The following is a 26,970-nucleotide window of genomic DNA, read 5'->3' as shown; positions in this document are numbered from 1 at the left end:
GAGTAGTTGTTCAGTGTGCTGTTTGTAAGGCCTGGGACCTGTATATTCTGTAAACTGCAGATACAGTAAGCAGTGCTATGGTTCCCATCAGGGCATCACCCTGGTCAATGCTTTCTCATTGTAGCCCCATTTTAATGTAGTCAGACATTCAGCATGAAATCATTTTTTTTTCTCAAAAGTTAACAAAATAGATAGGTGTGTATACATAATACATCCCAAATGGAGCTACAGCTTTATGACTTAAGACTGTTCTTTAGTACTTATTGCTTTGAAATGTTCTATCTTTTGCCCAAATAAACTACACAGGATCCTTTTTTAATTTTTCTTTGTGAAATATATAGAGTACAAATCTAAACAAAAATGATTTTTAGTTTATTGAAACATTTGGTCTTTTTTTTTTTTTTTTTTGGAGACAAGGTCTCCCTGCAGCTCCAGCTGACCTGGAACTCGCTATGTAGACCAGACTGGCCTCGAACTCACTGAGATCCACCTTCATCTGCCTTTCAAGTGCTGGAATTAAAAGCATGTGCCACCATGCCTGGCAGTTTATTGAAATATTTGAAAAGAAGTTTTACTAATGAGTCTTTATTGTGTCTAAAAATTACTGAGTAATTCTTTTTGCCACTATGTTAGAAAAGAGGAAATAAGAGAATAAAGACCCCAGCATCCAAAACTGATGAAGGAGCCTTCTATAAATGCAGACCTATGCTTGACTCTGGTTGTTGACAACAGTGCTATACTCCCTTTCAAAGAGTGATGCCATTGATGGTGTCTTATATGTTATTGTCAAGGTGCAGTGAGGGTACACTATAAGGATAATGAAATAGAAGTGATTTTGTATATCAGCTGGGCATTGAAATGGGTTTTGAAGACCAACCTTTTCCCTCTTATACTTCTATACACAAAAACAAGTGACTGGAATTCAAGTATGTTTTCAAACTCAGTACTTCCAAGAGTAAAAACTGACAAAGATCATAAAGATATAAGCTTATATTGGAAAAAAAAACCCTGAATATTAAGTTACATACTAAAACATTCAGGAAATATGTGATGTTAAAGACTGAAGTTTGATTACCAGGGACATGTTAGTCAAAGCTGAATTGCTTTTGTATTTGAAGCATCAGCTATAAAGATAAATTTTAAGTCGAGACTGAAGGGATAGTGTAGGGATTAAGAGCACTGGCTGCCCTTTGCAGAGGATCTGAGTTCAGTTGCCAGCACCCACATGGTTGCTAACAGTGGACCTTAACTCCATTTTCAGGAGATCTGACATCCTTTTCTGGCCTGTACAAGCATTACACAACATGAGTGTACTTAAATACATGTAGGTAGAACACTCATACACATAAAATAAAAATAAATAAGTAAATTAAAAAAAATACATAAAGGTATTTCATTCAATATAGTGAAATGACATGGAACATTACAGTTGATATTAGAGAAAAAAACATTGACACTTGTTTTGCAGTTTAAAGTTGTTCTGTACATGGAAGAGTAAACAAGAATAGTTTAAGCAGGGACAGACCAAGAAGCTTTTGAAGAAAGATAGTTTTGAGGTATCTCTGATAGATACATATGTATCATATGCTTTTAGTGTGGTAACCCCAGTGGAAAGGCATAAAACAGGTACTGTATGTTGTTTAAATAAATTTCAGCTATGTATAGATTAGCTAGGGACTTACATTCTGATGCTTTTAGTTAGAAGGAAAATACACTGTGATATATTTCCTAAGCATTGTTGTTAATATAGGCCACAAGTATGGGTATATGTGTGTGTTTGGTTGTTTGGGAGTATGTTTTCTGTCACAAAAATTAATACCTATTAGTAAAACTTAAATGCTGGTAGTTGATGATATCTAGAGACTAGTTTCTAATATAATAGTTTTTGGCATATAGCATTAGAAAGAATACAATAGCAGGTAAGAATGGAAAATTCATTCTGTTGTGTTTGCATAATGTGCATTATTTTGTGGCAGTTTTTATTTTTTCTTTACTTTTTGCCCATTTAGCAATATTTTGAAAAAATTCAAGATAAGTTACTATAGATTTATAGTCAGTATTATCACATGCTAATATTTAAAGAAGTGAGCAAAAGTATTTTCAATAAAATTTCAAAAATTTTACCAAATTACCAGGTAACTGTAACTAAAACAAATTTGGGTCTTGTTTTACATTTGTACTAGAATATATTTTGCTATTAACTGTATCCTTTTGTATAATCATTTTTATGCTCTTTTTTAAATTGAATTTTTGTGAATTACATGCAGTATATTTTTATCATTTTTAGATCTATCTGGACCCCTCTTATTGCCACCTCCCGATTTCATGTACTCTGTCATATATGTTAAGGCCTATTGAGACAAGTTTGTGTCTCCATTCCTTTGTTGTGCATCCATTTACTGGAGCCTATTTAACCTATCTAGCATCACACCTTTAAAGAAAACTGACTCTCCCTCTCCCAGCAGTTACTGGTTGCCAGTAGTTCTTCTGCTGTGGTTGGAGCTTCTTATACACTTTCCCACTTCTGTGCTGGAATTTTGTCTGGCTTGAGCTTGTGTGAGTCTAGTACCTGCTGTCACCATTGCTGTGAGTTTATATAATTTCCCAGCTGTCTGGAAAATTCTGTTTCTTTGTGGTCACCACCACCTCTGGCTCTTACAATCTTTCTGCCCTCTCTTCTGCAATTGTCCCTAAGCCTTGGGTGGCAGAGGTTTGATATAAGTGTCCTATTCAGGGATAAGTACTGTACATAGTCTTTTATTCTCTGCACTTTGGCCAGTTGTGGCTTTTTTGGGTTAAGCACCATCTGTCTCATGAAGCTTCACTGATGAGAGTTGCATTACTGTTCTTTTCACCCCCTGGTTTGCTATGTTCCCTGAGGCTTAGGTGTAGAGATTGTATTGTATATGTGTCACTTAGGGCTGGGCCTCTCACAGACACTCTCTACATTTGACCAGTTGTGGAACTTTGTTCATATTGGTAGAAAAAAGAAGATTCTTTGATGAGTGGTAAGAGGTACACTTGTCTGTAATACAAGGATATGTATTTTGAGTACAGTAAAAAATTACACTGGTCTAGGAATGTGACAAAAGTAGTTTTTTTTTTTTTTTTTCTAGGAGCTATGACCTCTCTAGTCATGTATATTTGGCTGTGTCTACAGTATCAAACATGAATTCCCTCCCAACGAGTGGGTCTTAAATCCAATTAGTTAGCTGTTGATTATCCCCAAGATAAAAGTGCCACTGCTGCACCAGTAGAGATTTGCTGGACTGGTCATTGTTGTAGTTCATAGACTTTACATCATTAATTGGTTTTCTCTCTTGGCAGTTTGCATAGTCTCTTCTAATACTGTGGGAGTTAGTCTTCGCGGGGGGCGGGGGACCTTCTAGTTTAGTTCCAGCTCAGATCCAGCTCAGTTTTAGCTTGGATGCTCCAAGTTCTGTGTCAGAAGTATGTCCTATTTTCAGCAGTAGGGTTTTACCTTCCAAGTTCTGGCAGGCAATCAAGGGCTGTGGCAATAGCCTGTGTTATTTTGGGATCATCAATTTTGATGTATAGAAAAAGTCAACTTCTGATTACTACTCTTTCTGTTGGCTATGATTGGATACCCATGTTACATGGAAATGGATTAAGTTGTTCAGTCTGCTGCATCTTTTGATGATGATAACCTTTTTACATATAATGTTAAGTATATGGTTCAAGGTCACAAAGCTTACTGAAGACAGAATAGTGTAAGCACGGGGAAATTTGCACTCTCCAGTTGTGTTGTATCCAGCAATACAGCATAAGGAATGTACCTGAGTTATACTGTTCCTCTCTACATGTAAGTGATCTTCTATTCTGGTTAGAGGTACATGTATGTTCCATCATCCCCTGCTCATTCTTTCAGTGGTGATTTCTAAGCTGTTTTTTATATTACAAACAATCTAGTTGAATGGTTTCAACTTGTTATAATTTGTTAAAATTGATGATTACAAGTTGAAAACTTTTCTGCTTTTAGGCATAATCAGAAAGGTGTCATAAAAATGAGCACATGGAGCTTGCAGTGCCACAGAAACCTTCCACATCTTATATTTTGCTGTGTTTTTAAAATGTGGCAAGATGTGTATCCTATCTCAGTGCAAGTCCTCATTTTTTCTTTATATTTAAATTTTAACTATTTAAGCACTAGTAATGCTTTTCATTAAAAAAAAAAAGGATGAAATGCATTATAAAGTCATTTTGGCAAATAAATATCCAAACTCTGTGTCCTGCTGGGGATCAAAGCAGGGCATCTGGCATGAAGAGCAGGTGCTTTTGCCACTTATCTGCTTCGCAACCTGGAAATTTCAAAGTTCTTTGTTAACTTCCACAATATTTAAAGTGTCCAGTGAAGTCGTTTTTAAAAAAATATAAAGCAGAATGCAGAGAAAATAATTCTTTGAACATTGACTAATCTTACTTAAATGGCACATTATTTTTATACTCAATTTTTTCTTTGATGTAGCAAGTGACTACTATTTTCTGTATTTCAAAGGAATGCTCTTAATTGTGACTGTTTATTTTACATGAAGCATGATTTAGAAACTTAATTACCAAATGTGTACAAAACACATTAAAAGAAAAGTATCATCATTTTCAGTTCTTACAAACAAAATTTAAGTCTTTCATTTCTTTCCCCTACTTCATTAAGGTAAAACTGATAAATTATAACTTTAAGGTATATTTTTTGATGATTTGATGTATACTTCTGAAATGATTCATATACTTAATTATGAAATGATTGCTACAGTCACATTGGTTAATATACCCTTGCTATGTCAAAGAAACAACTGAGTGAGTTTTAGGCCAGTGGCTTTAGTTACATCAATCTACCTGTTTGCCGTAGTTTTTATTGTCTTTTATAATATCAGCCAAATGACTCAGTTTGTCTTATTAAAGAGCATAAATCTCATCACGACATATGTAGATGTGAAAGTCACTGAAAATTCTATAGGTAGGTACATCTCTTTTGACAGTGTGATACTGCATGGTCATCTGCAAAGTTTATGCTCAAGAACCAGGCAGTCATGTTACAATTTTTTAAAATCTCCCAATGTTTTAAGAAAATATCTAATTTTGTGTTTTGGTGCATTCACAGCTACTCTGAAGTGCATGCAGTCTGTGAGCTGGACATGCATAGTTGTGGTTTTACACTGAGGCTACTTGAATGAACCAAGAAAATTATGCATTAATTAAATGGATTTACTATTGGAAGAGGATGGACCTATGTCTTCTACTTGGGGTTTCCTTCCTAAAGAGGGTAGAGAGGAATGAGAATGAGAATTCTCCTAGGAAGAAAGAAGGGATGACTATATATACTGTTTCCTCTCTAACAAAGGCAACATCTACCTCCTCCACTTGGGGGTGGCCAGAGTCTTATTGTAGCTGAAGTCCCTTCATACATAGAGGATCAGGAAAGGCAGGGAAAAGAAGCATATCTCTCAAACAAGGGCAGCCATCTCTACAGATATAGCTTAAGATATCTTCGTAATTGGGGCTGGAGAGATGGCTCAGCGGTTAAGAACATTGTTCTTGCAGAAGACCTGGGTTCGAATCCCAGCACCCACATGGCAGCTAACAACTGTCTGTAGCTCCAGATCCAGGGGATCCATCAGTCTCTTCTGTCCTCCTTGGGCATTGTGTGACACAGGTGCACTCACCTACATGCAGGCAATACACGCATACACATAAAATAAAAATAATAAATAAAATATTGAAAAAAAAGATTTCCTCATACTTGAATGTGTACTGTCATGAATATCTTTGTAGAGTGGGAGTTTTTATTAGGACCTAAGTTGACAAATTCCTTAACTGTGGCCCTTGTCTTGAGGAACTGGACCAGATTAGATCTTTTCTATATGAATCTGCAGCTTGCAAGAGCTAATACTTGGATGCCAATTTTTATATTCGTACATATCATCAAATACCTATTGCATATTGTTTACAACTAAGCAAGATTTTTTTTAATGAAGTGAAGCAATTCTGTTTAATATGTTTTTGGTTTGGCTTATTAAGACAGTAATATACTAATATGTCAAATTAAAAAAAAATAAAGAGGTCAGTAGCAAAGCAAGTCAACCATAGTCAATTTCTGAAGCACATTACTATGCAAAGACAACCTTCTATTCCTTAACTACATAAGGCAGATCCTAATATGACTAATAGATGCTTTCTGTAATCATTTCTAAACTTGGATTTCCCTTCTCTACACTATATTGAGGAAAATTACATCCTCTATTGGTGCCTGACCTTTGATTATGAATCACAACTTTCCTTAATGAGCCAAGTATTTAGGTGGTTTTTATAAACCATCTTATCCCACAGAAAGTGCTAAAACTACCTCAATTTTTTAGTAAGATCTTGAGCCCTTGCCACTAAAAAAGAAAAAATGTTCACTGAAATGATAAAGGGTTCTAGGAACATTGTCCCCTTAACTTTTCTTACAGCCAAAGGACCTTGTGGCAGAAGCCAGATATATTATTCAGCTCCTGCCTAGGTTATGGTATCAGTCATGATGTTTGATTGTTTTCTTCCTAGAACTGTAAAAGTTATCTTGATGGCTATTGACAGGAGTATTTTTTATGTGCCTCTACTTGTCATCTGAGCAAATATATTTTTAAAATAAACAAGTGTTTATTTTTTTCTATTATCTGAATTTAATAAATAGGGGGTTTAATGCTTAGTTGTCAATGGTCTTTATTCAGTCTGAGATGGCTTTTTATGCTTAGCTTAGTTTTTTTTTTTTTTGGCTTCTGCTTTCTGTCATTTGTTAGTATCAGAACTGTTATATTTATGTGATAAGAAAGATGATTAATGTCCTTTGTTGAAAGAGAGATTTATCTAAGTGTATATAGTTTTCATTTCTACTGATTTTTTCAAGTTCTTATTCTGTTTACTGTTAGAAACTACAAATGAAAATAACCTTGATATCTGCTTTCATTTTATCACTTTAAGTTGAGGTCTACTATGTTGTTAGGAAAACGCAGCCAGTGTACAGATGTGACCTATGTGGTGTCTGTGTCTACAGTAATGCTGATTTATTAGTTCAGCTGACACCCGTGCCCTATGCACACGCTGACAGACAGGCTCCCCAGGTGTGGGCCCTTCATGCCCTCTCACAGAGAAAAGAATTGATGGCAAGAAAAAAAAGTATCTCATCTTCCAGAGAAGGTGTTTTTCACATAAGCAGTGCCAGACACACCAACCTGAGTGCATTTAATTTTAAAAAGGCCACACAGCCTACTCATCTATAAACCTGTAGGTGAAGTTGTGTTTACTTTCTACAGCAATGCTATTTGTTTTAATATTTTTAAAAATGTTGATTTCTGAAACACATTATCAGCATTTTGCCAAGTTTTTTTTTTTCAAGTTTTCTGATATGAGACAAGGTAGAGGAAAATTATTTCAGTTCTTATATTTTACATACATTATTAAAGCTTAAGTGTACCATTTGAGACATTGGAAAAAGAACCTTTTATTATGAATCAAGAAATGTAAAAAAATTAGGGCAAGGCATGGTGGTATACACCTTTAATCCTAGCACTCAGGATACAGAGGCAGGCGAATTCTGTGAGATTGAGGCCAGCGTGGTCTACATAGCAAGTTCCAGGCTAGCTGTGGCTACAGCAAGACCCTGCCTCAATCAGAAAAACAAAACAAAAAGCCCTCAAACAATTTTAGTAAAAGAAGTGAGAGCCTGAGTCCTGAGAGCCACAAGTTGGTTATATAAGAAGCTTAAAATCCTAAGTGGACTTCATTATCAAAACATGATTTCTCTGAGTTACTGATTTATGTAAACTGTAACAGTTCCTGTAAGAAATCATAGAAAGTACATTATCAGAAATTTACTGTAACTCAAGAGCTAGAGTGTTTCTAGTTATGCAACCAGTGAAATTTATTTTAAGCTTTCTTATTTAAGGATATCTTGTATCTATGCTGTTTATGTTTTGTTTTCTATGTTGTAACATTAATAATTAAAAACAGTTCTTTTATGCTCAGGTGGCAGCCTCAGCCGGGAGCGCTGAATTTCAGCCACTTATGCCGTCAGTGACACTTCTCCCTGAAACTTCTCTTAACCAGTTTGAAGCTCAAGGTATTTTTATTTTGTTTTGTGTGTGTTGGGGGTGGGTCTTGTCTTGTCTGTCTGTGTCTGTGTGTCTGTGTAGGCCAGAGGTTGACATCAGATAACTTCGTTGGCTGCTCTCCACTTCTTCCAAGACAAGGTCTCTCACTGACTCTAGAATCAATGACTGGCCAATGGTCTGCTTGTCTCTGATCCCTTAGTACTAGGGTTACAGATGTGTGCTGCCATGCCCAGCTTTTACGTGGGTGATGGGAATCTGAACTCAGGTCTAGCTCACTCTCAAGGTATGCTTTTCTTTAAGGAAGGCATTATGCTAGAAAAGAAAAGAAGAGTCCATGCATTTTGAAAGAAAACGTCTAGAGAACAAGTTGTTAGTTAAATAAATCACAGAACATGAGATTATAATTTAGAACAAATATATCAGAAATTAACAAAAGAAATGCTCTGAGCTGAAAAAGAATTTGGCTATCGAGATGTCTGATGGCCATATGACTCCTTGTTAGTTGAGCCTAGATGCTTAGTATTTGAATCAGGGAACTTTGGATATTAGTTCGTTCCATTTTTTAAAAGCCCTGTCTTGGGAAATACAGTAAATGACTTGAAAGTGGAGAGGTTGTGGTTGGAAGTGTTCTTAAGGCTCTATGTCCATGTGAAAGGCACAGTCTGTAGGTTTCTATATTACTGGAAATACACTATGAACAGTTTATTCATTCAACTCTGCTCTAAGTTGTGTTTATTTTGAAATTTGTAATTCATCTTTTAAGTCTATAGAATATGTAAGCCTTATTTAGTAGCATTAAATTTCTGACCTGAAAGGCATATGTTTTCCAAAATGAAATTGTAAACACTGATATATAAAATATACAGAGAAAATTGTTCCTAGAAAAACTTGCTTAATTGAAATTTGACTTTTCATTGCAATATTTGGTCCAATAATATTCTAATCAGTGGCCCACCTTAGATTATAGTAATTTATGTTATTAAATAAAGGGCTTAATTATAGAAAATACTTAATTGATTTTTTTATATTGTATGCCTACAAATCTCTAAAGAATTAATGAAAAACTAATTTAAATGGTGAAAAATCACTAAGGTAGAATGTCATAAAATACACAGAAATGAGTAAATCTTACATGTCCCTGTAAGTACTTAGCATGATGTAGAGAAGACCATCTATAATAGCAACAAAGAAGATAAAAAGAAAGGCATAAACCATAAGAAATATGTAAATATTATTGGCTCTTTATTTTTACGTTTTTATTTAGTGTATGTGTGTGTGTGTGTGTGTGTGTGTGTGTGTGTGTGTGTGTGTTTATACATGATACAGCATGCATATGAAGGTCCGAGCACACTTGAACTTGTGGAGGTTGGTTCTCTTTCTACCATGTGAGTCCTGGGACTTGAACTTGGGTCTTCAGGCTAGGCAGCAAGTGCTTTTACCCAATGAGACTTCTTGCTGGCCCCTACAAATTTTATGGGGTGGAAAACTTAAAAATATTCCCCAAACCCACAAAAATAGATGTGGGCAAATAAGAAGATATCCTTCATCTTTATATAGGAAAGCTCAACATCAAAAAGCTATCAGTTTCCTATAAGGTAACCTATAAATTATATACATTCCAAATAAAAATATCACCAAGTTTTTCCATAGTGAACAAGATTGTATTCACAAGAAAAAAAAAAAAGAGTATGCAGAAGTACCCTGGAAAATACTACAAAAGGAGACAAGCCCTACTGAATATCAAACCACATTGAAAAACGTAATTAAATGAGTTTATTACTAGCAGTGAAAAAGAAATGGAATTGAGAATGTATCCTACGTAATTAAAGTGGCACATCAGATCCTTGGATAAGTCATTGTTCTTCGGATAGATGGTGCTGGAGACAGGCTAGCCACTGGAACAGGATGGATTAGATGTATATTTCACATACTGCACAAGAGTCATCTGGGTTCTGAAGTGAAAAGTGATATCATACTAATTCTAGGAAAAGAACATGGATGGATACCTCATAAAACTAAGCATAGAGGGAGACTTTCAAATTTTGCCTTAGTCCAAATTCAACAAAAAATACTTGATGTATTTTACATTTAATTAAAAGTAACTTGGATGGCACAAAATACCATAAAGCAAAGCAATACTGACAAACCAACCTAACTATTTGCGACATAGTTCACAAATGAAGATATAAAAGTATATAAAGTACTTTTAGTACTTAAGGAAGAAAAAACTCTAAACCTCATGTAAAAGTGAGCAGAGACATGAGTCAGATGTTCACAAAGATAGGAGTAACCCTGCCTTTGATGAGTACAAATCAGTGCCACATTGTGATATTCTCATCTACTGAATTGGCAGCTATTAAAAAGCATTGGCAGCACATCCTACTGGCCAGACTATGGAAAACAAACACTTAAAGATTGTTAAGAGGGGATACAGTTGATAATAATACTTTTTGAAGAAAACTTAGCAATATCTAACAAATCCATAAATTTGTTTGTCTTATAGATAGGAATTTCTTCATGACTTATCTCTGAAAATATGAAAATATATATGCACATGATTATTTAATGCAGCATTTATAATTAAAAAATATATCAAATCTCATAAGCAGGAGAGTGATTTTTAAGTAAATGTCTACACAATGAAGGACTATACAGCTATTAAGAAATGGGAGCAAGACTGGTTAAGGTATTAATTTTTATGGCATCTGTATTTCATCACAATTTGAATAAAAGTTTCCTTTCTTGAAACATAATGGGAAGGATGTTTTCAAATTGTTAAATAGTAATTCCTAAGAACTGTTAAGTAGGCATATTACCCAGCAGAGATGGCTCAATGCTTAATGTGCTTGCTGTGCAAGCATGAGGAACTGAGTTCAGACCCCTAGTACTCAACAATAAGAAGCTATGGTGGCACATGACTGTCACCGCAGTTCTGGGGTGGAGGGGCAAGGGGACAGTGACAGATCCTGGGATTCACTGACCAGCCAATCTAGCCAAACTGGTGGGTTCAGTTAAAGTGAGAGTTTCTGTCTCAAAAAATAAGGTGGAGAGCAATGGATGGGGGGCACCCAGCCTAGACCTTTGGCCTCCACATGTGCATAAGTGGGCATGTGTACCCATGCATCACACATAACATAACTATATGTGTGCTTAAAAGTATACTTATGTAGTATTTGTAGATTTCTACTTTTTGGTGTTTGACAAAGAAGAAGAAATTTTGGAAAATACATATCTCTTCTCATTTTGCTGTAAAAGAAATCAGAGGAAGCTTAGTTACAGGGTAAGTGAGAGTCAGGGAGGAAATACATAGTAATGGGCAGGAGAAAGGAAGAAGGGACTGGACTTGGGCTCTGGGCATAGTCACTCTTCATTGCTGCCTCCTTCAGTAAGGTCCTTTTTGGGGGAGGAGGGATTCTTTTTGAGACAGGGTTCCCCTGCAGGCCTGGAACTCACTTTGTAGACCAGGCTGGCCTGGAACTCACAAAGATCTACCTACCTCCCATACCCAGCTTTAGTAGGGTTTTTATAACCTTATGTTTTATGTTTTGTGTGCTACAAAGGAAAATTCAATTGACAAAGATGGAAAAACAGTGTAGAATATAAAGTTCATCTAGCTACATTTCACATGAGTGACATTGATGTGAGTAAGAAATTAGTTGAATGTTGAGACCCTCAGACTTAATGGCAAAGAAAACTGTAAGCAAGCATTGAACTCATGTTACTAGTTTTGCTCTTTGCACTAGTGCAAAGTACCAATCTGAAAATGTCTTAAGGTGCTTGTGAAACTGGACAACTAAATAGACACTAGATGATAAAAGCCAGGTTGCTTACTTTCATGTAATGAATTGCAAATATTGAAGGAGTAAAGGTGTTAATGGACCCTGTGAAGTTAAATGAGAATTGGAGCTCTCGGTATGAATTAGCTTTTCATTGATTCATAGATACATAAGTGTGTATGTGTTCAAATATATGTGTATGCAAGCATGTGTATAACATACACACAAAGGCATTTCCTGTCTCAGAAATAATGGCACACTAATTAGTAACTTATACATTTACTTAATTGCTTCTGAATCCCATTTTCCTCTTTGCAGAATCAGAATTCTTTGGAACAAATGTCTGATTTCAGGGTTTGGTAGAGGAGAGACTAATATGACCCTGGAGCAACAAAGGTTAATTGGACACACAATAAAGGGCTATAGGATTCCTGTTGAAGGGGCCAATTCCTGGAATAATGGAAACACAAAACAACTAGAGTGTAATACAGAGATTAAGAATGCTTGAATTAGGGCTGGAGAGATAGCTCAGCAGTTAAGAACACTGACTGTTCTTGCAGAAGACCTGGGTTCAAATCCTGGCACCCACATGGCAGCTAACAACTGTCCATAATTCCAGTTCTGGGGGATCTGACAACCTCTTCTGTGGGCATTGCATGACATGGGTGCACTTACCTACATGCAGGCAATACATGCATACACATTTAAAAAGAAAAAAAAAAGAATGCTTGAATTAGAGTAAAATGAATACATGATGGGAGGGAAATGGTATTAGTTACTTTGGTATTCTTTTGCTGTGATAAAACACCATAATAATCAAAGCAACTTCTAGAAAGAAGAGTTTATTTGGCTTATGGTTCCAGAGGGGTAAAAGTCCATCATGGTGAGGAGGGATGTTGGCAGAGATGGCTGGAGCAGAAAGCTAAGCACTCACATCTTCTAGCAGGCATAGGAACCAGAGCGAAACCGGAAATCCAGCAAGACTTAAGAACTCTCAAAGCCCACCCCCTGTGACATACTTCCTGCAGCATAGGAAGGCACATCTCCTAAAGGTTCTGTGCTCCCCAAATAGTGTACAAACTGGGGAGCAAGTGTTCAAAGACTTAGAGCCTATGGGGAACATTAGCATTTAAGCCACCACAGCCGTGTTCTTCCATGTTCTTAGAAAGTCAACTAAAATAATAAAGAATTGATGGCATGAGAAAATTACCATTTGCTAGCCATTTTAGCATGAAAAGAAATAGAATTTTACAGTTGAAAAATCTGGTAGGTACGACTTGTCTTAGTAACTTTTATGTCACAGCAAGCAGAGTATCTTAGAAACCTAATTGAATGAATGACTTATTTTGGCCCACTATTTCAGAGGTTTCACTTCATGGCCACCTGGTTTGTTTGTGGGCTGATTGTACAGCTCCATACCATAGTGGACTGTATGGTAGATGCTGTTTACACCATGACAGACCAGCAATAGCAATGGAGACAGGGAGCAGATACCCCCAAAGACCCTCCTGTCCCTCACCCCAGTGACCTTTCCTCAAGTAGGCTTCACCTCCTAAAGTTTCCAGAACTTTGAATTGGAGAGATGGCTCAGCGGAGAGCACTGTCTGCTTCTGCAGAGGATGCAAGTTTGAATCCCAGCACCCACACGGGGGCTAACAACCATACATTACTCCAGTTCCAGGGTATTTTGATGCCCTCTTCAGCCCTCTTCTGGCACTGCATGACACAGGTATACTTTTGTACATGCAGGCAATGCACTCATACACATAGAATAAAATAATAAATAAAATATTAAAAAGTTTCCAGAACTTATGAAAATACTACTACCACTTGGAGATTTATGCTTTAAAACATGAACCTTTGGTAGACATTTCATATTAAAAACATAACACTACCTTAATTGAATGGTTAAAATTATTATTTCTAATAATGAGAAAATATGAGTCCTATCCCCTGATAATGCACTGAGAATCTGATTGTGAACAAACCTCAGATAGGTTCTGCAAGGTTCCTCACAGAATTGTCATGGTCAGGAAAGACAAAGCAATACCAAGGAACTCTTCTAGTTAAGAAAGCAGAAATAGGTTAATTAGTGCAGAAATAGTCCAATAAGTTCAAAAGTACTATTTTCTTTTATCTAGAACATTTGTAGGATTATTGGCAAAATTTAGAAAAGGTCTATAGCATCAGTGTTGGTTTCCTGATTTTACTAATAGGGCTGTAGTAATAAAAGACAGTATCACTGTTTTTAGAAAATTAATTTAGAAGTAAGGAAGATTATTTATCTGTGAATTATAAACAACTCAGTAGGTTCCAGGTCATGTAGATAGATAAATAAAATATGACAAAATAATTCTTAACTCAGATTTCTTTGTACTCACGTTTTTTTCCTAAATTTGAATGAATTAAAAATCTAATGTTGTCTCCAAAGAAATAAAGGGTGAGAGTAATAAGGAAATGTGTTGAGCCAGATTAGGGATTGCTAGGAAAGGCTCACAATTCCTAAAATTCACAATTTCTGGAACCTAAGTTTTCTCAGAAGTCAACAGGTATCTAAGCTGAACAGCTGATGAGCACCATTGACTTGAAGTCTGGTACTGCTTTCTTCACCCTGTTGCAAGTGTGTGCTTGTTGCTCTACAGAAATAGTTCATCGTAGGATGCTGTCAGGATCCCAGTGGAGGTGGTGAAAGATTTACAATGTATTATACCTTACTGCTCTTCTAAAACCCAAAAGAATTTGGAGTTTTGAAATGCTCTGGCACCTAGCATTTTAAGAAAAAGTCTTGTGGACCCATATTTGTTTCTGTGTCTGCATGTGAGAGATACAAAGCTGTGTTTTGACCTTACTGCCTTGGTTCTTCTTACTCTATCCCAGGACATACACATTCATCCATGTAAATGTGTATGTGCAAGTGTACACACACACATACACACACACACACACACACACACACACATACACAAAAACAGAATGGAAGATGGAGGTAAGGAATAGAAGGAGCAGTCTAACTTCCTGCCCTCAGGGTTAAGGTGAGCTTTGCAGCTCTGAGAATTAACTAACCACCCATCCTCATCTTTAAAAACTTACCTCTCATTCTGAGAATTTATAAATATTGTGAATAACCACCAGGTAAGTTAAATACTAATGTCTATGCTTACTAACAATAATAGGTCAGCATGAAGCTACACCAGCACGGCCTCCTCGTGACTCATCGCTGTCTGCTCACCTGCCCAAGCAGTATGCGTTTGTTACCCCACCTCTTCTATCAGCAATCTGTAGCCTCTTAGACAACCTCTTGATAATCATGTCAAGAGATGCTGCAAATGCTTTTCGACAAGCCCATCTCATAGAGCTTCTCTGTAGGTAAGAGATAAATGTTCCAAGAAAGCCATGGTAATAGTGATGAATCAACATAAGTTATATTTCTGAATTGATAAAGACCGCATATCTTGGGAGTATATTCTGTCTGAGAACTTACTAAACTCCAGGTTTTTGCTTTTGCTACAGTTGTCTTCACAGTTTTATTTGTTTTTTTTTTAAACTTTCCAGTCTGTGAATTTATCTCTAGAAGTTCATTTGGATATTTTACATTTTCTGTAGGTGAATGTACACTGGGGCTGTAGAAGAGTAAAAAATAATGGTGGAAAACCTCTTGGTGCCTGAGAATAGGAAAGGTCCAGTGTCGAGACCTGGGTGCCAAGGACCATGTGTGGAGTCAAGACCGTAGCTGGCCATCAAGGGAGGTGGGAAGTACATTCTTGAGAATCAGTCTTCCCAAGATTAGAAACTGAAAATGACAGAGACCTCCCTTGTCCCCAGCATAAATCCAACATAGAGATAAAGCTACTTCCATGCACAACCTGGGATCTCAGGGGATGGGTTTGTGGGTAATGTTGCCATTCAGAGAAGACTGAAACTGCTGCCCAACATGTAGTTCTCCAGAGAATCTGCTCTACCAGCAGCCTACCACTGGAGGAATGTGGAACCGTGGCTCATAGTTGGGGACCACAGTCATAGTTGTTGTTTTTTTTTTTTTTTCTATACCCCAGGTCCGTTAATATACATGTATTGGGTTATCTTGACTGTTAAGGCCAAAAGACTTATTTATTTTTTAAATTCAAATGGTTCTAATCCTTGTCTGTCCTACAGCACATTCAGGGAGTACGGTTTAATCACTTTGGTTATTCTTTAATAAAATATTAGGATAATGTTCCCAGGTTGAAAATCACTGTTGAATGTTATTTGGATGTATTTTGTTATGGGAAGCTAAACTTATCAGAAAAATTCTGATAGCATTTAAGGAAACAATGACTTGATTTCATTTTCATAGTATTGATGAAACTCAGATTTTCTTTTTTTGATCATTTACAAAGTATAATAGAAAAGGCTTGCCTACTGAATTCAGGCCAATCTAAAACTTAGTTCATTCCTTCAGAAGTGTTACAGTGTTAGAAACATCATTTAGTCTCCTGAGAGTCATTGTTAGCACCAGGGGTCAGTATAAGGATTAAAGTGATGGCGTCCACTCACTCCCTTATGTGCAGTAAATGTTACTTCTCTCTTCTTCCTGATGTCTACCTACTCCAGCACAGTGTGCTTACTTTCTTTTAAACCCATGTGTTGTCTTCCCTCTCTGTGCCAAATCATACCACCTTTTCTTTTGGGGTATTAAGAAAAGAACTGAAACAAAATCATTTGTGGTTTCACTTCAGAATTCTTTGCTTTTCTCATTTACTAACAAGATATTTTCCTATTCTTTGAAATATTCTGAGAAGACTTATTTATTTATTTTTTTTACTTGTAAGAATCTTTTTCTTTATATTCCGGTTTACCTTGAAACTTCAAATTCTGCTTCATCTTTAAGAAGCAGAGTAGCCATCTGAAGGGGTCCTTTCTTTGTCCTTGCCAGCACTCTGGATGCTTTGCTCATAGAGATGTGTATCCAGGAACTCAAGACTCCACTGCCCTCATCTTCTCCAGTTGAACATGCTCAGGCTCAGGTAAGCATCTCAGGATTGCCTCTCACCTTGTGCCTTGGGTTCCTGAGCCAAATCCATAAATTCTTTCACGAAGATGTAACTGTAGGAAAAGGGAGAACATTTCCCAGGGTATGTGTGGTAAGATGAACTTATTTGAAGTACATTGCTTAAATTTTTAATTTTAATATGAAACATCTTTGGATGGAAGAACAGTGGATCCTATTCTTGACCTCATCATTAATCAGCTATAAATGTTTAATCAAGTTTCTTTGAGCACTACTGTATAAAGAAGACAGTGGTGTAGCTCTCTTACTCCTATGATTTGAGGCTGTCTCTGTTCTGTTATTTTCACCATAGCTGAAGTTTTTAGATTAAATTATTTGTATTTTCAAAACAATTTGATAAAAATAATTTGAACCTTTTCTTTCACACATGGTTACTATATTTGTGGTTATTACCTAAGTTTTCTATATAAAATATGCTCAGCAATTTTCAGTATTGTTGTTGCTACTAGAAATTTTATTTAAAGATCAAATTTTAGCATGCTAGGATTTATTGGGAGGTGGTAAATGTGAAGTGGAGCAGACCCATTCCTTTTGTGTTAAGCTGTGTGAACACGGAAGACCCTCATCACAAATCCTGGGAATACTATGCATGGTCCCCCCAAAACACATGTTCTAGTGCAATACTTTCGTTTGAATATGCTTTTTCGCAAGTTACTCTTCCCTCTTCTCTTTTGTTGGTGCATTTGGAAAATCATCACTGAGTGCCTTCTCTGATCCAGGATCTTCCTTAAGGCATCAAAACAAAGAACTTTTCCCTCATATTAGGAAAATAGATAGATAATGAACAAGTCTATATACGCCTAAGGGAATAATCATTCAGAAGATAAACTAAAGCGGGGGACAGTGTCAGAGATTAAAGCAGAAACCTGTTCTACTTAGGGTGACCTTTCCTATAATGATGTGTGATCTGTGGTGAAGAAACCTGGTCCTGTAGTCTAGCAGGCCCCTGGGATCACAGCGTGGTTGGTCTTCCAAGAAGCAGCTGGGAGGCCAGAATGGATGGAGCTGAATCTGTGGCGGAGATGAGGCTAGAGGGCACAGTCAGTAGTGAGGGCAGGACCTTGCCTGCTGTTGTATTTGCTATTGTGTCCTGAATATACAGAACAATGCCATAATAGCAGCAAGAAACCACTGTGTGGCTTGTCTGGGTTAATGTATTCCTCACAAGAAATCATATGAAATCTCATTAGTGAAATATCATGTTGTAAAGGAAATTATTGAAATTGAGGAATTTCACACAATTGGAGCAGAGCAAGGAAAGTTGACCATGCAGGTTGGTTCCAGATCACACTCTGATGCACCGTGCTGTCTGTACTGTAGAATAAATGCGTCTTGGCTATTACTACTTGTATAAGATCTTTCACTCTTTCCAGAAAATTCTTTTAATGTGTACCATATTCTGCTATAGTTCCTCTTGATAAAAAGCAAAACATCTTTGCCCACATGGAGTTTTTTCTAGGGGAGAAGACAGTAAAATGTTAAGTATTGTATAATAGTGACAAGTGGTATGGGAAAAAAAATGAAGTTAGATAAAAGGGTGGGTCACATGGGGAACAACTGATATAAATAGGGTGGTCAGAAAAGTCAATAGAAGATAACATTTGAGCAGAGACCTGGAATGAAAAGGGAAACTCAAGGGTCTCTGGGGCAGAGCCTGGCACATAATGCTGGATAGTGAGGTTATAGTCAGCTGTAGGTACAAATGTGTTGGAGTTTGTGATTGGTACATTTTAAGGGTTTTTTATTTTCTGTTCTTGTTTTTAAAGAGTGTCTTACATAGACAAAAGTCAGTTTATGAATGATGTCAATATTTTAATCTTTTTAAAAATATTTTATTTATTTTATTTTTTTGTGTGTATTGCCTGCATGTAGGTAAGTGCAACCGTGTCATGCAATGCCCACGGAGGACAGAAGAAGCCATCAGATACCCTGGAACTGGAGTTAGGGACAGTTGTTAGCTGCCATGTGGGTGCTGGGATTTGAACCCGGGTCTTCTGCAAGAACAGCCAGTGTTCTTAACCCCGAGCCATCTCTCCAGCCCTATTTTATTTAATCTTAAATTTATTAGTTTACTAAAGAATTCAAGCTTAACTTTTGTTTTTCACATTTCTGACTGATTCCCACCTTGCATGGTTTATTTATTTATGGTAATACTTCTGATACTCAGGGATCGGACATGCTGTAACTTAGAGTAGAAGATGAAAAGATCAAAAAGACTTCCCAAAGCTAAATCTCATGGCACCTGAAATTCCAGCACTTGAGAGATGGAGGTAGGAGGGTCAGAAGCTAAAGCTCTATTACCTAGTGAGTTTCAGGCCACTAATTTCAAAAATTGTATAAGGAATTTGTGAAGGATAGAGGCACATCTAACTTTCTACCTAGCAAATCCAATAAAGAGCATACTCACATTAGCAGAGGAAGGATAGAAAATGTATTTTGGAATAGTCTGGGACCAGACACTGTGGAGGCATGCACCCTTCCACAAATGGAGGATAGTTCCTAGCTCTTATTTATTCTCTTAGACTTCACTAAGATTAGTGTACTCAGAGGGAAACTGACTTCGGAATATCTCTGTAGAATTCACTTGTATAGACTCTCATTGCTTAAGAATAGCCACTACACAAATACTGCAGCTTATTCTTGACATCCAGAGGTCTTTTTGAAAGGACTGCCAGGTATTATAATATTAGCATTAGGAAAATTTAAGAGATGGTTTTATTGTTAATACTGGAGATTTGATTTTTTTCTCTTCTATTTAAGAATATATTTTATATTGAAGGACAACTAAAAGCAAAAATGTATTTTATTTGTAGCAATAACTGGGTTATAGCTTTATTTTCTTCTACACATGTGTACTTTGAGGAATATTTTTGTAATTTTTCTTTATAAACTGGTGCATAGTATCATTTTAAATACCCTCTATACTTTTAGAATATTGGTTCTACAACTTAGATACTTTAAAAATATGAAGGTTTCCTTTAAATGAACTGCAGAATTCAATTTTTAAAATTCAGCTTTGTTTGGCACTCGTATACCCGATAGCACCAATGTGACCATTAATGACATGCTTATAACAGTGGAAAAATAATGCTTTGTTTGCTATTAATTTTATAGCACATAATTATGTTTGATACTTTATTAGTGCTTTGTTAAACTTACCTTACAGAGAGATGGTTCCTTATAATACATAGAAAAGTAAAACACCATGCCAGTAGTTGGGCTTTAAGTGTAATCTGTTGTTTTATTTCATCTCCTTTTACAAACAGGTTTCCTTTTTCCTGGAATACATGTCATCTCTGTCCCGGCTTCTTCAGTCTTGTCTGTTGGTAGATCCTGACCTTGTAACACAGGATCACCTCTTGAAAACTCTTATCACCAATGTCACTAGAGTTCTCACTGTGTGCATCAAAGATGTATTAGGTAAGCGTTAGTTTTTTAGTTTATGTGACCAATGAACAATATTGAGGGAACAAATCTTACTGTGATACCTAGCTCCACATTGAGTTCTTTTTTGTTTTTCGGGTTTTTTTTCCACAAGTTTTTGCGGAGATTTTGATGATATGTTTTATTGTAAATCAGTCTGAAGTGATTCCAGGAGATCATTTAAGGCAGATGAGTACTGCAAAAAAGGACCATCGCCATCTGTGAGCTGAAATACATGCTAGAGACTGCAGTGAGTTCTGGGTACTAGTCTTATCAATTGTGGCTAAGACAAAATGGCCTTACTAATAAGCCATTTAAGTCATAGGTTTAAGCCAGTCTAGCATATAATATCAAAAATTTCAGAGGATCTCAATGTATTGGGAACTATTTTAGGTTGAAAGTTGAATATAGTACTTGGTAATAGAGAAAATTGAAACAAATCAAATACAGGGAGACTAGCACAGTGCTTGTGTGAAACCTTGGATTCTGTGTGTGTGTGTGTGTGTGTGTGTGTATACATACAATGTATGAATATGATTTTTTATTATTTTAAGTCATAGTTTATAATACAATGACTGATCATTTGATTTGCCTTTCTGTGTATTCATTCATCACCCCCTACCCTGCCACAGTAGTGGGGATTGAGTCTAGGGTCCTACACAGGTTAGGCAAGCACTTTATCATTGAGTTATAGCTCCAACCTTTTTAAATTTTTTTTTTTTTTTTTTTTTTTTTTGAGATAGTGTCTTGCTAAGTTACCTAGACTGGGCTTGAACTGAGTAGCCCAGGCAGGGCTTCAACTTGCAATCCTCCTGCCTCAGCCTCTCAAGTATCTTAGTAATCGATTACTGAGCTACATCACCAGGCCTGGCTTCAGTTCATCCTTAGTGAGTCCTTTTAGTTGTGGGCCTATGCTTTGTGTTTTAGATATCAAAAGTGAAAGGTGCCATGATACCTAGCAAAGCTAGTCCTCACCATCGTATTGTTAGGGTTCGAGAATAATTCCCACAGATACCCAAAAAGATTAGACAAAAAGTTTATTCAAGAATTTAAAGTAAAAAAGGACAACAACCAAATGGCGGCTAGCCGGGCACAGACCTCACAAGCCAAAGATGGAGTCTGGCCCCGAACAATAGCAAGCAGGAGCTTTTATTGGGGCACTCCACAGAAACCCACGCACGCCAAGCATTTTTTAAAATAATTGGATGTCCCCATATCCTGTGTACGGGGAAAGGGGAAAGTCTTGATTGGTAGGGGCTGTCTTCAGGGCATATTATCAATCCAAGAAGAAAAGTATATGCTAACCTTATACCATCCCAGTAACCTTATAAGGCTTTTACATGTACACTATGCCTGAGCTTGTCTGGGCTTGTCTAAAGAAGCTAGCCAAAATGGAGTCAGAGCATTCTGGGTCTTCAGTATCTGTTAAAATTATCCCAGTGCTTGAGAACAGTAATTCCATACTTGGAAATTCTATTATTGGCAGCAGTAGTCTAACTAATCTTATTAGGGTACTCTATGCAGTCTCAACAAAGGATGAAACCTGGAGAAGGAGGTGAGGAGAAAAAAAAAAAAAAAAAGAAAGAAAACTTAACCAATACAATGGTCCATAGTCATCAGAGCTCAGTTTTACCTTGTAAATTCATTTCAGTAATTTCTTATGTTGGGTTTTCTTGGATATCGCCTAAGAAATATTGACATTGAGTTCGTGAAGATACACAGGATGTATGCAAGTTTAGTTCTACAAACTGTGATAAATAGGTGAGGAATCACCTGTTCACACAGTCACATGACGATTGGTGGTGGGGGCATTTTGCCTGTTAGTGGCTGCCTTATAAATAATTGTTCTTCTTCCTCTTGCTTTTTTGATTTGGACTTTGAAAATTGAGTAAAATAGTGTATGTTTTTAATATAAGAATTGCTTAATATATGAGTAACTACAGAAAGTAGTACAAGAAAAAAATTATTAGTAATGTCTGAATATACATCCAGCAGTTAAGTATTTTCTGGTATCTAGCAAATACATAAATGTTCATTAAAATGTATTTTAAGGTAAGTATTTTTAAGTTATGTTTCCTGAGAAAATATGTTTTGAATTTTTATTAAAAATTGGTTATATTACTCTTATGCATTTATAGGAATTGCTAATTTAGATAAACAATACCTTATAATATAGATAAGTGAATTCTACTAAATCTTTTCAGCAAGTATAGTAAATGAAGTTCATAGCATTTTAACTTTTATTTACTTTTCAGCTTAAATATTTTATCATTCTTAAGGCCTTATTGAATAAAAAGAATAGACTTTTTATACTTAGGTTTCCTTAGAGATAATACAGAAAAGCATACAGTAAATGTAAGTCTGTGTGTGTGTGTGTGTGTGTGTGTGTGTATGTGTTTGTATGCACAGTATATCTTTGGGATTAAAATTTTATGGGAATGGCCATTAGAAAGCATCTTAAAAAGTCCTTAGAGAGCCATAATGACAGAGTGGTTGAGAAGATAAAACAGACTGTGGCCCAAGTCCTTGGAAATTGTTTTCTCCAAAGCACCCACTGATGCTGAGGAACACCAGGATGGAGGTCCTTAGTTTACTTTAGTGAGTTTGTTTAAAAAATGACAAAACTGCTGATGCATGACCAGAGAGACAACCAAGACAGCCTCTGTGCCCCAGCTTCCGTTTCCCCTGTGTCCCTCTGTGCGGAGTTGCCTCCTGTACTCTGCCGGCAGCACAGGCGGGAGTACTGAGCCTTCTTCTGTATCAGTTTTCTTTGTGGGTTAATTCTCTGCTTGGTTCTTCAAAGAAGGTTTTCTTTCTCTTCTGCCTTGACCTTGGCACATTGTGCTTTCCTTTTCATCCCTGCACAAAACTGCCAGAAGGAAGAAAGAAAATAAGAGAAAACTTTGTTTTACAGGAGTAGCACAATGTCTTGTTTTTATAATGTGCATACTATGTAGTTCTGATGTTAAAGCTTATATTCACTGGGTCGCACTTTCTTATTATTGCTGAGCATACTTTAGTAAAAGGAAGGTTTGTATGTAGAAGGATGGAGGGAAGACAACTTTAAAAGTCTAAAAGAGAAGTTAATTGAAATGACTTGGATAATGTCCAACTGTAGCATTTTTATTTGGCATGCCTGTACTTCATACTGTGAGTGTAATAAAGTATCAGTGGTGAATATTTTTGAAAAGTTCTCTTCATGTTAATAACTTGAAATGTTTTGATTAATTTTATAGATGTACAGTTAGTATTGGCTTTTTATCAGACATGGACACATTTATTTGACCTTCTGGTCACACTCCTGAGGAAAGCTGGTACTGTCTCCCTCCTTCCTATTACCTCAGCTCTCGCCAAGCACTGGGAAGCAGTGGTGGGTAAGAAAATACTCTTGTCTTTCTGCTAGTAAAAATCCAGGTAATCTTTAGTCCCAGTTAAATGTGTAAATTCTCCAAGTAATTATGGCATGGCTTATGAAAGAATTGCTGAGTACTGGGGAATTTGCAATATTCCTGATGAGCCCCTTTTCCTCCCCAAACACAGATTCTAAAAATTAAGGTATATTTCAATATGCCAAAAAATTAAGAAAAGTATGATTTTATGAGAATACATGTGTAATATTATAAATGATTAGCTAGATTTCCTTTAGTTGCTGTAGAAACCAGTCACCTTTTGATACATGTATTAGTTTCTTTACTGTTTCTATGATAAAATATTATGAGCAAATGCGACTTATAGAAGAGAGAATTTATCTAGACTTATGGTTCCTGGGCAGAGAAAGTATGGCAGCAGGAACAGGAAGCTGGAAGATTAATCACACCTCAACCTCTCGGCTGCATAGAGGAAAGAGAGCAAACTGGATTTGGGGGTGAGACTTTAAACTCTCAAAGTCCACCCCTAGTGACGTACTTCCTCCAGCAAGGCACCATGTCCTAAAAGTTCCATAACCTTCCCAAACAACACCACCACTTGGGGAACAACTGTTCAAATATATGAACAGTTTTCATCCAAACCCACCACACCTGGTCACTTAACAAATTTAAATATATGGTACAAAGCAGTAAATTTGAAATAATAAGATAGGGAAATACATTTTCAATAGAAGCAGAAGTATTAGTTTTCTAGATAAAGGGATTCTTAGTCACCCATAGGAATAAAGTGTTCATGTTTAGGTCATGATTTTATGAAAACAGGGAAGTTGAAGGCTAGGGATATAGTATAGTAGTCAAATGCTTACCTCATGTACACAAGACCCTGTGTTCAGTCCCTACTACTGTAGTAGTGGTGGTAGCAGGGTGGGGGGGGGCATGGGAAGTAGGAGGAAATTGAGAGATTGGGATTTTTCTTTTGTAACACTAAGGGTAAGTTAGTTTCCCATCTGAATTATCAACATAAAGCAAAAAGGGTTTCACATTAGTTAATAATTGGTCACTATATCCTGCTAAACATTTAGGTAAATAAAGTTTTATTGGAAAATAGACACATTCATTTATGTATTGTGCATAGCTGCCTTTGTGCTACCATGTAGTTGAGAGGAATACTTGCAAAAAACTGCAGTAAATTGCAGAACATAAAATTCTTACTGTTTGAGCTGGGCATCGTGGCCCATACCTTTAATTCCACTCCTTGGGAGGCAGAAAAGCTGGATCTCTTTGAGGTCAAGAGCAGCCTGGTCCACATAATGAGTTTCAGGCCAGCTGGGGCTATCAGAAGACCCTGTCTAAGAAAAACAAAAAGCAAAATAAAACAAACAGAAAAAAACAAAAACAAAAAATTCATACTATTTGACCATTGTAGAAAAGTAATTGCTGACCTCTGACTTAAGCCTATGTATTTGGCTCTATTGATAATAGGGTCAAAGATAATGTTCTATATAAACAATTTGCAGGATGGCAACATTAATGAAAACAAAAACACCATGATCTTAGTAGATATTGCTTGTCATGGTGGTTTTCTGGTTGTTGTTGTTTTGTTTTTTTGTGTGTGTGTCCAAATACATTTAATGCATCTTATGGTCACTTTCTAACTTGTTACCTATAACAGTCTTTTCTCAAACTTGACTAATAATTGGATGCCATTTAGATAAATATAACTTTCTTAAAACCCTACTGCTGGTTGCATTGTTTTTATGATATTACTAAAAATTGTATAAAGCTAAATCTAAGTAGAAGTTTTATGCTGATATCACCACAAACCATAAAACAAAATAATAAATCCTGTATGTTTAAAATTATTAAGATTAATTTAATGCATCAAATATTATTTTTATTAAAGTAGATCAGTACTCAAAAGAAGAAACTGAAAATACTTGTTTCCATCGTTGATTCTGAATTAGGCTTGCTTGCTCTTTACAACCTGTGTGATGTTGCTGTTCTTAGCTAGTGAAGTACTTGACCACACTAAGCTATAGTCCCCTCATGGGTTTTTTATTTGTTTTTGGTTTTTGTTTGTTTGTTTGAGACAGGGTTTTGCTAGGTTTTCCTGTATGGCCCAGAGTAGTCTTATATTCTTAATTTTCATTTTCTGGCTTCTGCCTCTCCAGAGCTGAGATTATAGGCATGCACCAACATGCTTGTCTTTTAAGTACTCTTTGTCACCGCCTTGTTTGAAAACAGAAATGCATTCTTATATATAAGATATAATTCTTTATGATATGAAGTGTAATGGAGCCAAATTTCTTTCTTTTATTTATTTCTTCTTTCCTTCATTCCTTGCTTTTTCGAGTATTTAATGCAGGGCCACACACAGGCTATGGGGCGCGCAGGGATCTCGGGGCCCCTGCGCGCACCAGGAAAGGCACGGCGGGTCTCGCGGGCTTCTCCATCTCCGCTGTGCACCTGGAAGGTCGGCGGGTCTGGTCACGCACCACGTCGCTGTCCGCCGCTTGAGTGCTGAAAGTCTCTGCTGTAGGGGCTTTGCCCGGCCGAGTCCCTGCGTTCCTTGCTTTTTAGATAATTGAATGTAGTTCTCTACACTGCCTATGTGGCGGGCAGGTATCTCGGGGCCCCTGCGCGCACTAGTAAAGGCACTGCGGGTCTCGCGGTCTTCTCCATCTCCGCTGTGCACCTGGAAGGTCGGCGGGTCTGGTCACGCACCACGTCGCTGTCCGCCGCTTGAGTGCTGAAAGTCTCTGCTGTAGGGGCTTTGCCCGGCCGAGTCCCGCCCTAATTTCACCCGTGTACTCTCTCTCTGAATTCGGGACCCGTCAGCTGCCGGGTCACGAGGAGAGGTACAAGGCGGCTAAAGCTAGGTCTCCATGAGTCGATGACGGAAGGATAGCGCCCCCTGGAGAGACTGGATCGTAGGCAGTGAGACACAGGATTCAGCTTTCCGTGTTACAGCTCTTTATTAAGTGGCTCTGCTTGGCTCCAAGTCTCAGTGTCCCAGCTCTAGTTCCTAGTGATCCAGCTCCAATATTGAGAGAAAACCAGGACATTTTATACCGTGGGGGTAGTGGTAAAAGCTTTAGCTGATAGGTACTTTGTGAGATACCCTATTTACATATGGAAGTAGGCTCCTGCCAGACTGCCAGACTGCCAGAAAAATCACACAGAAAAGCATGGCATTTCCAGAGCCGGAGGCCATGTTTCTGTGGCGGCTACTTCAAAAGATCTTCAGGAAG

General features: G+C 37.0%; 1 protein-coding gene across 2 annotated transcripts in view; it reads left to right on the top strand.

The window, feature by feature from the left end:
• The window catches only part of Rttn (rotatin), a 194,107-nt gene that overhangs the window by 128,223 nt on the left and 38,914 nt on the right, over window positions 1-26,970 (top strand). For both annotated transcript variants that reach the window (XM_008824930.3, XM_029559532.1), the window contains 5 exons: window positions 8,020-8,113; window positions 15,055-15,247; window positions 16,794-16,884; window positions 20,195-20,348; window positions 23,588-23,725. In XM_008824930.3, the coding sequence (XP_008823152.1) occupies window positions 8,020-8,113; window positions 15,055-15,247; window positions 16,794-16,884; window positions 20,195-20,348; window positions 23,588-23,725 (670 nt within the window). The remainder of the gene's footprint in view (window positions 1-8,019; window positions 8,114-15,054; window positions 15,248-16,793; window positions 16,885-20,194; window positions 20,349-23,587; window positions 23,726-26,970) is intronic.

Source organism: Nannospalax galili, unplaced genomic scaffold (assembly GCF_000622305.1).
Source record: "Nannospalax galili isolate Female #2095 unplaced genomic scaffold, S.galili_v1.0 scaffold709, whole genome shotgun sequence".
Taxonomy (NCBI): domain Eukaryota; kingdom Metazoa; phylum Chordata; class Mammalia; order Rodentia; family Spalacidae; genus Nannospalax; species Nannospalax galili.
The sequence above is the reverse complement of the archived record's forward strand: the minus strand, read 5'-3'. Positions and strand labels throughout refer to the sequence as shown.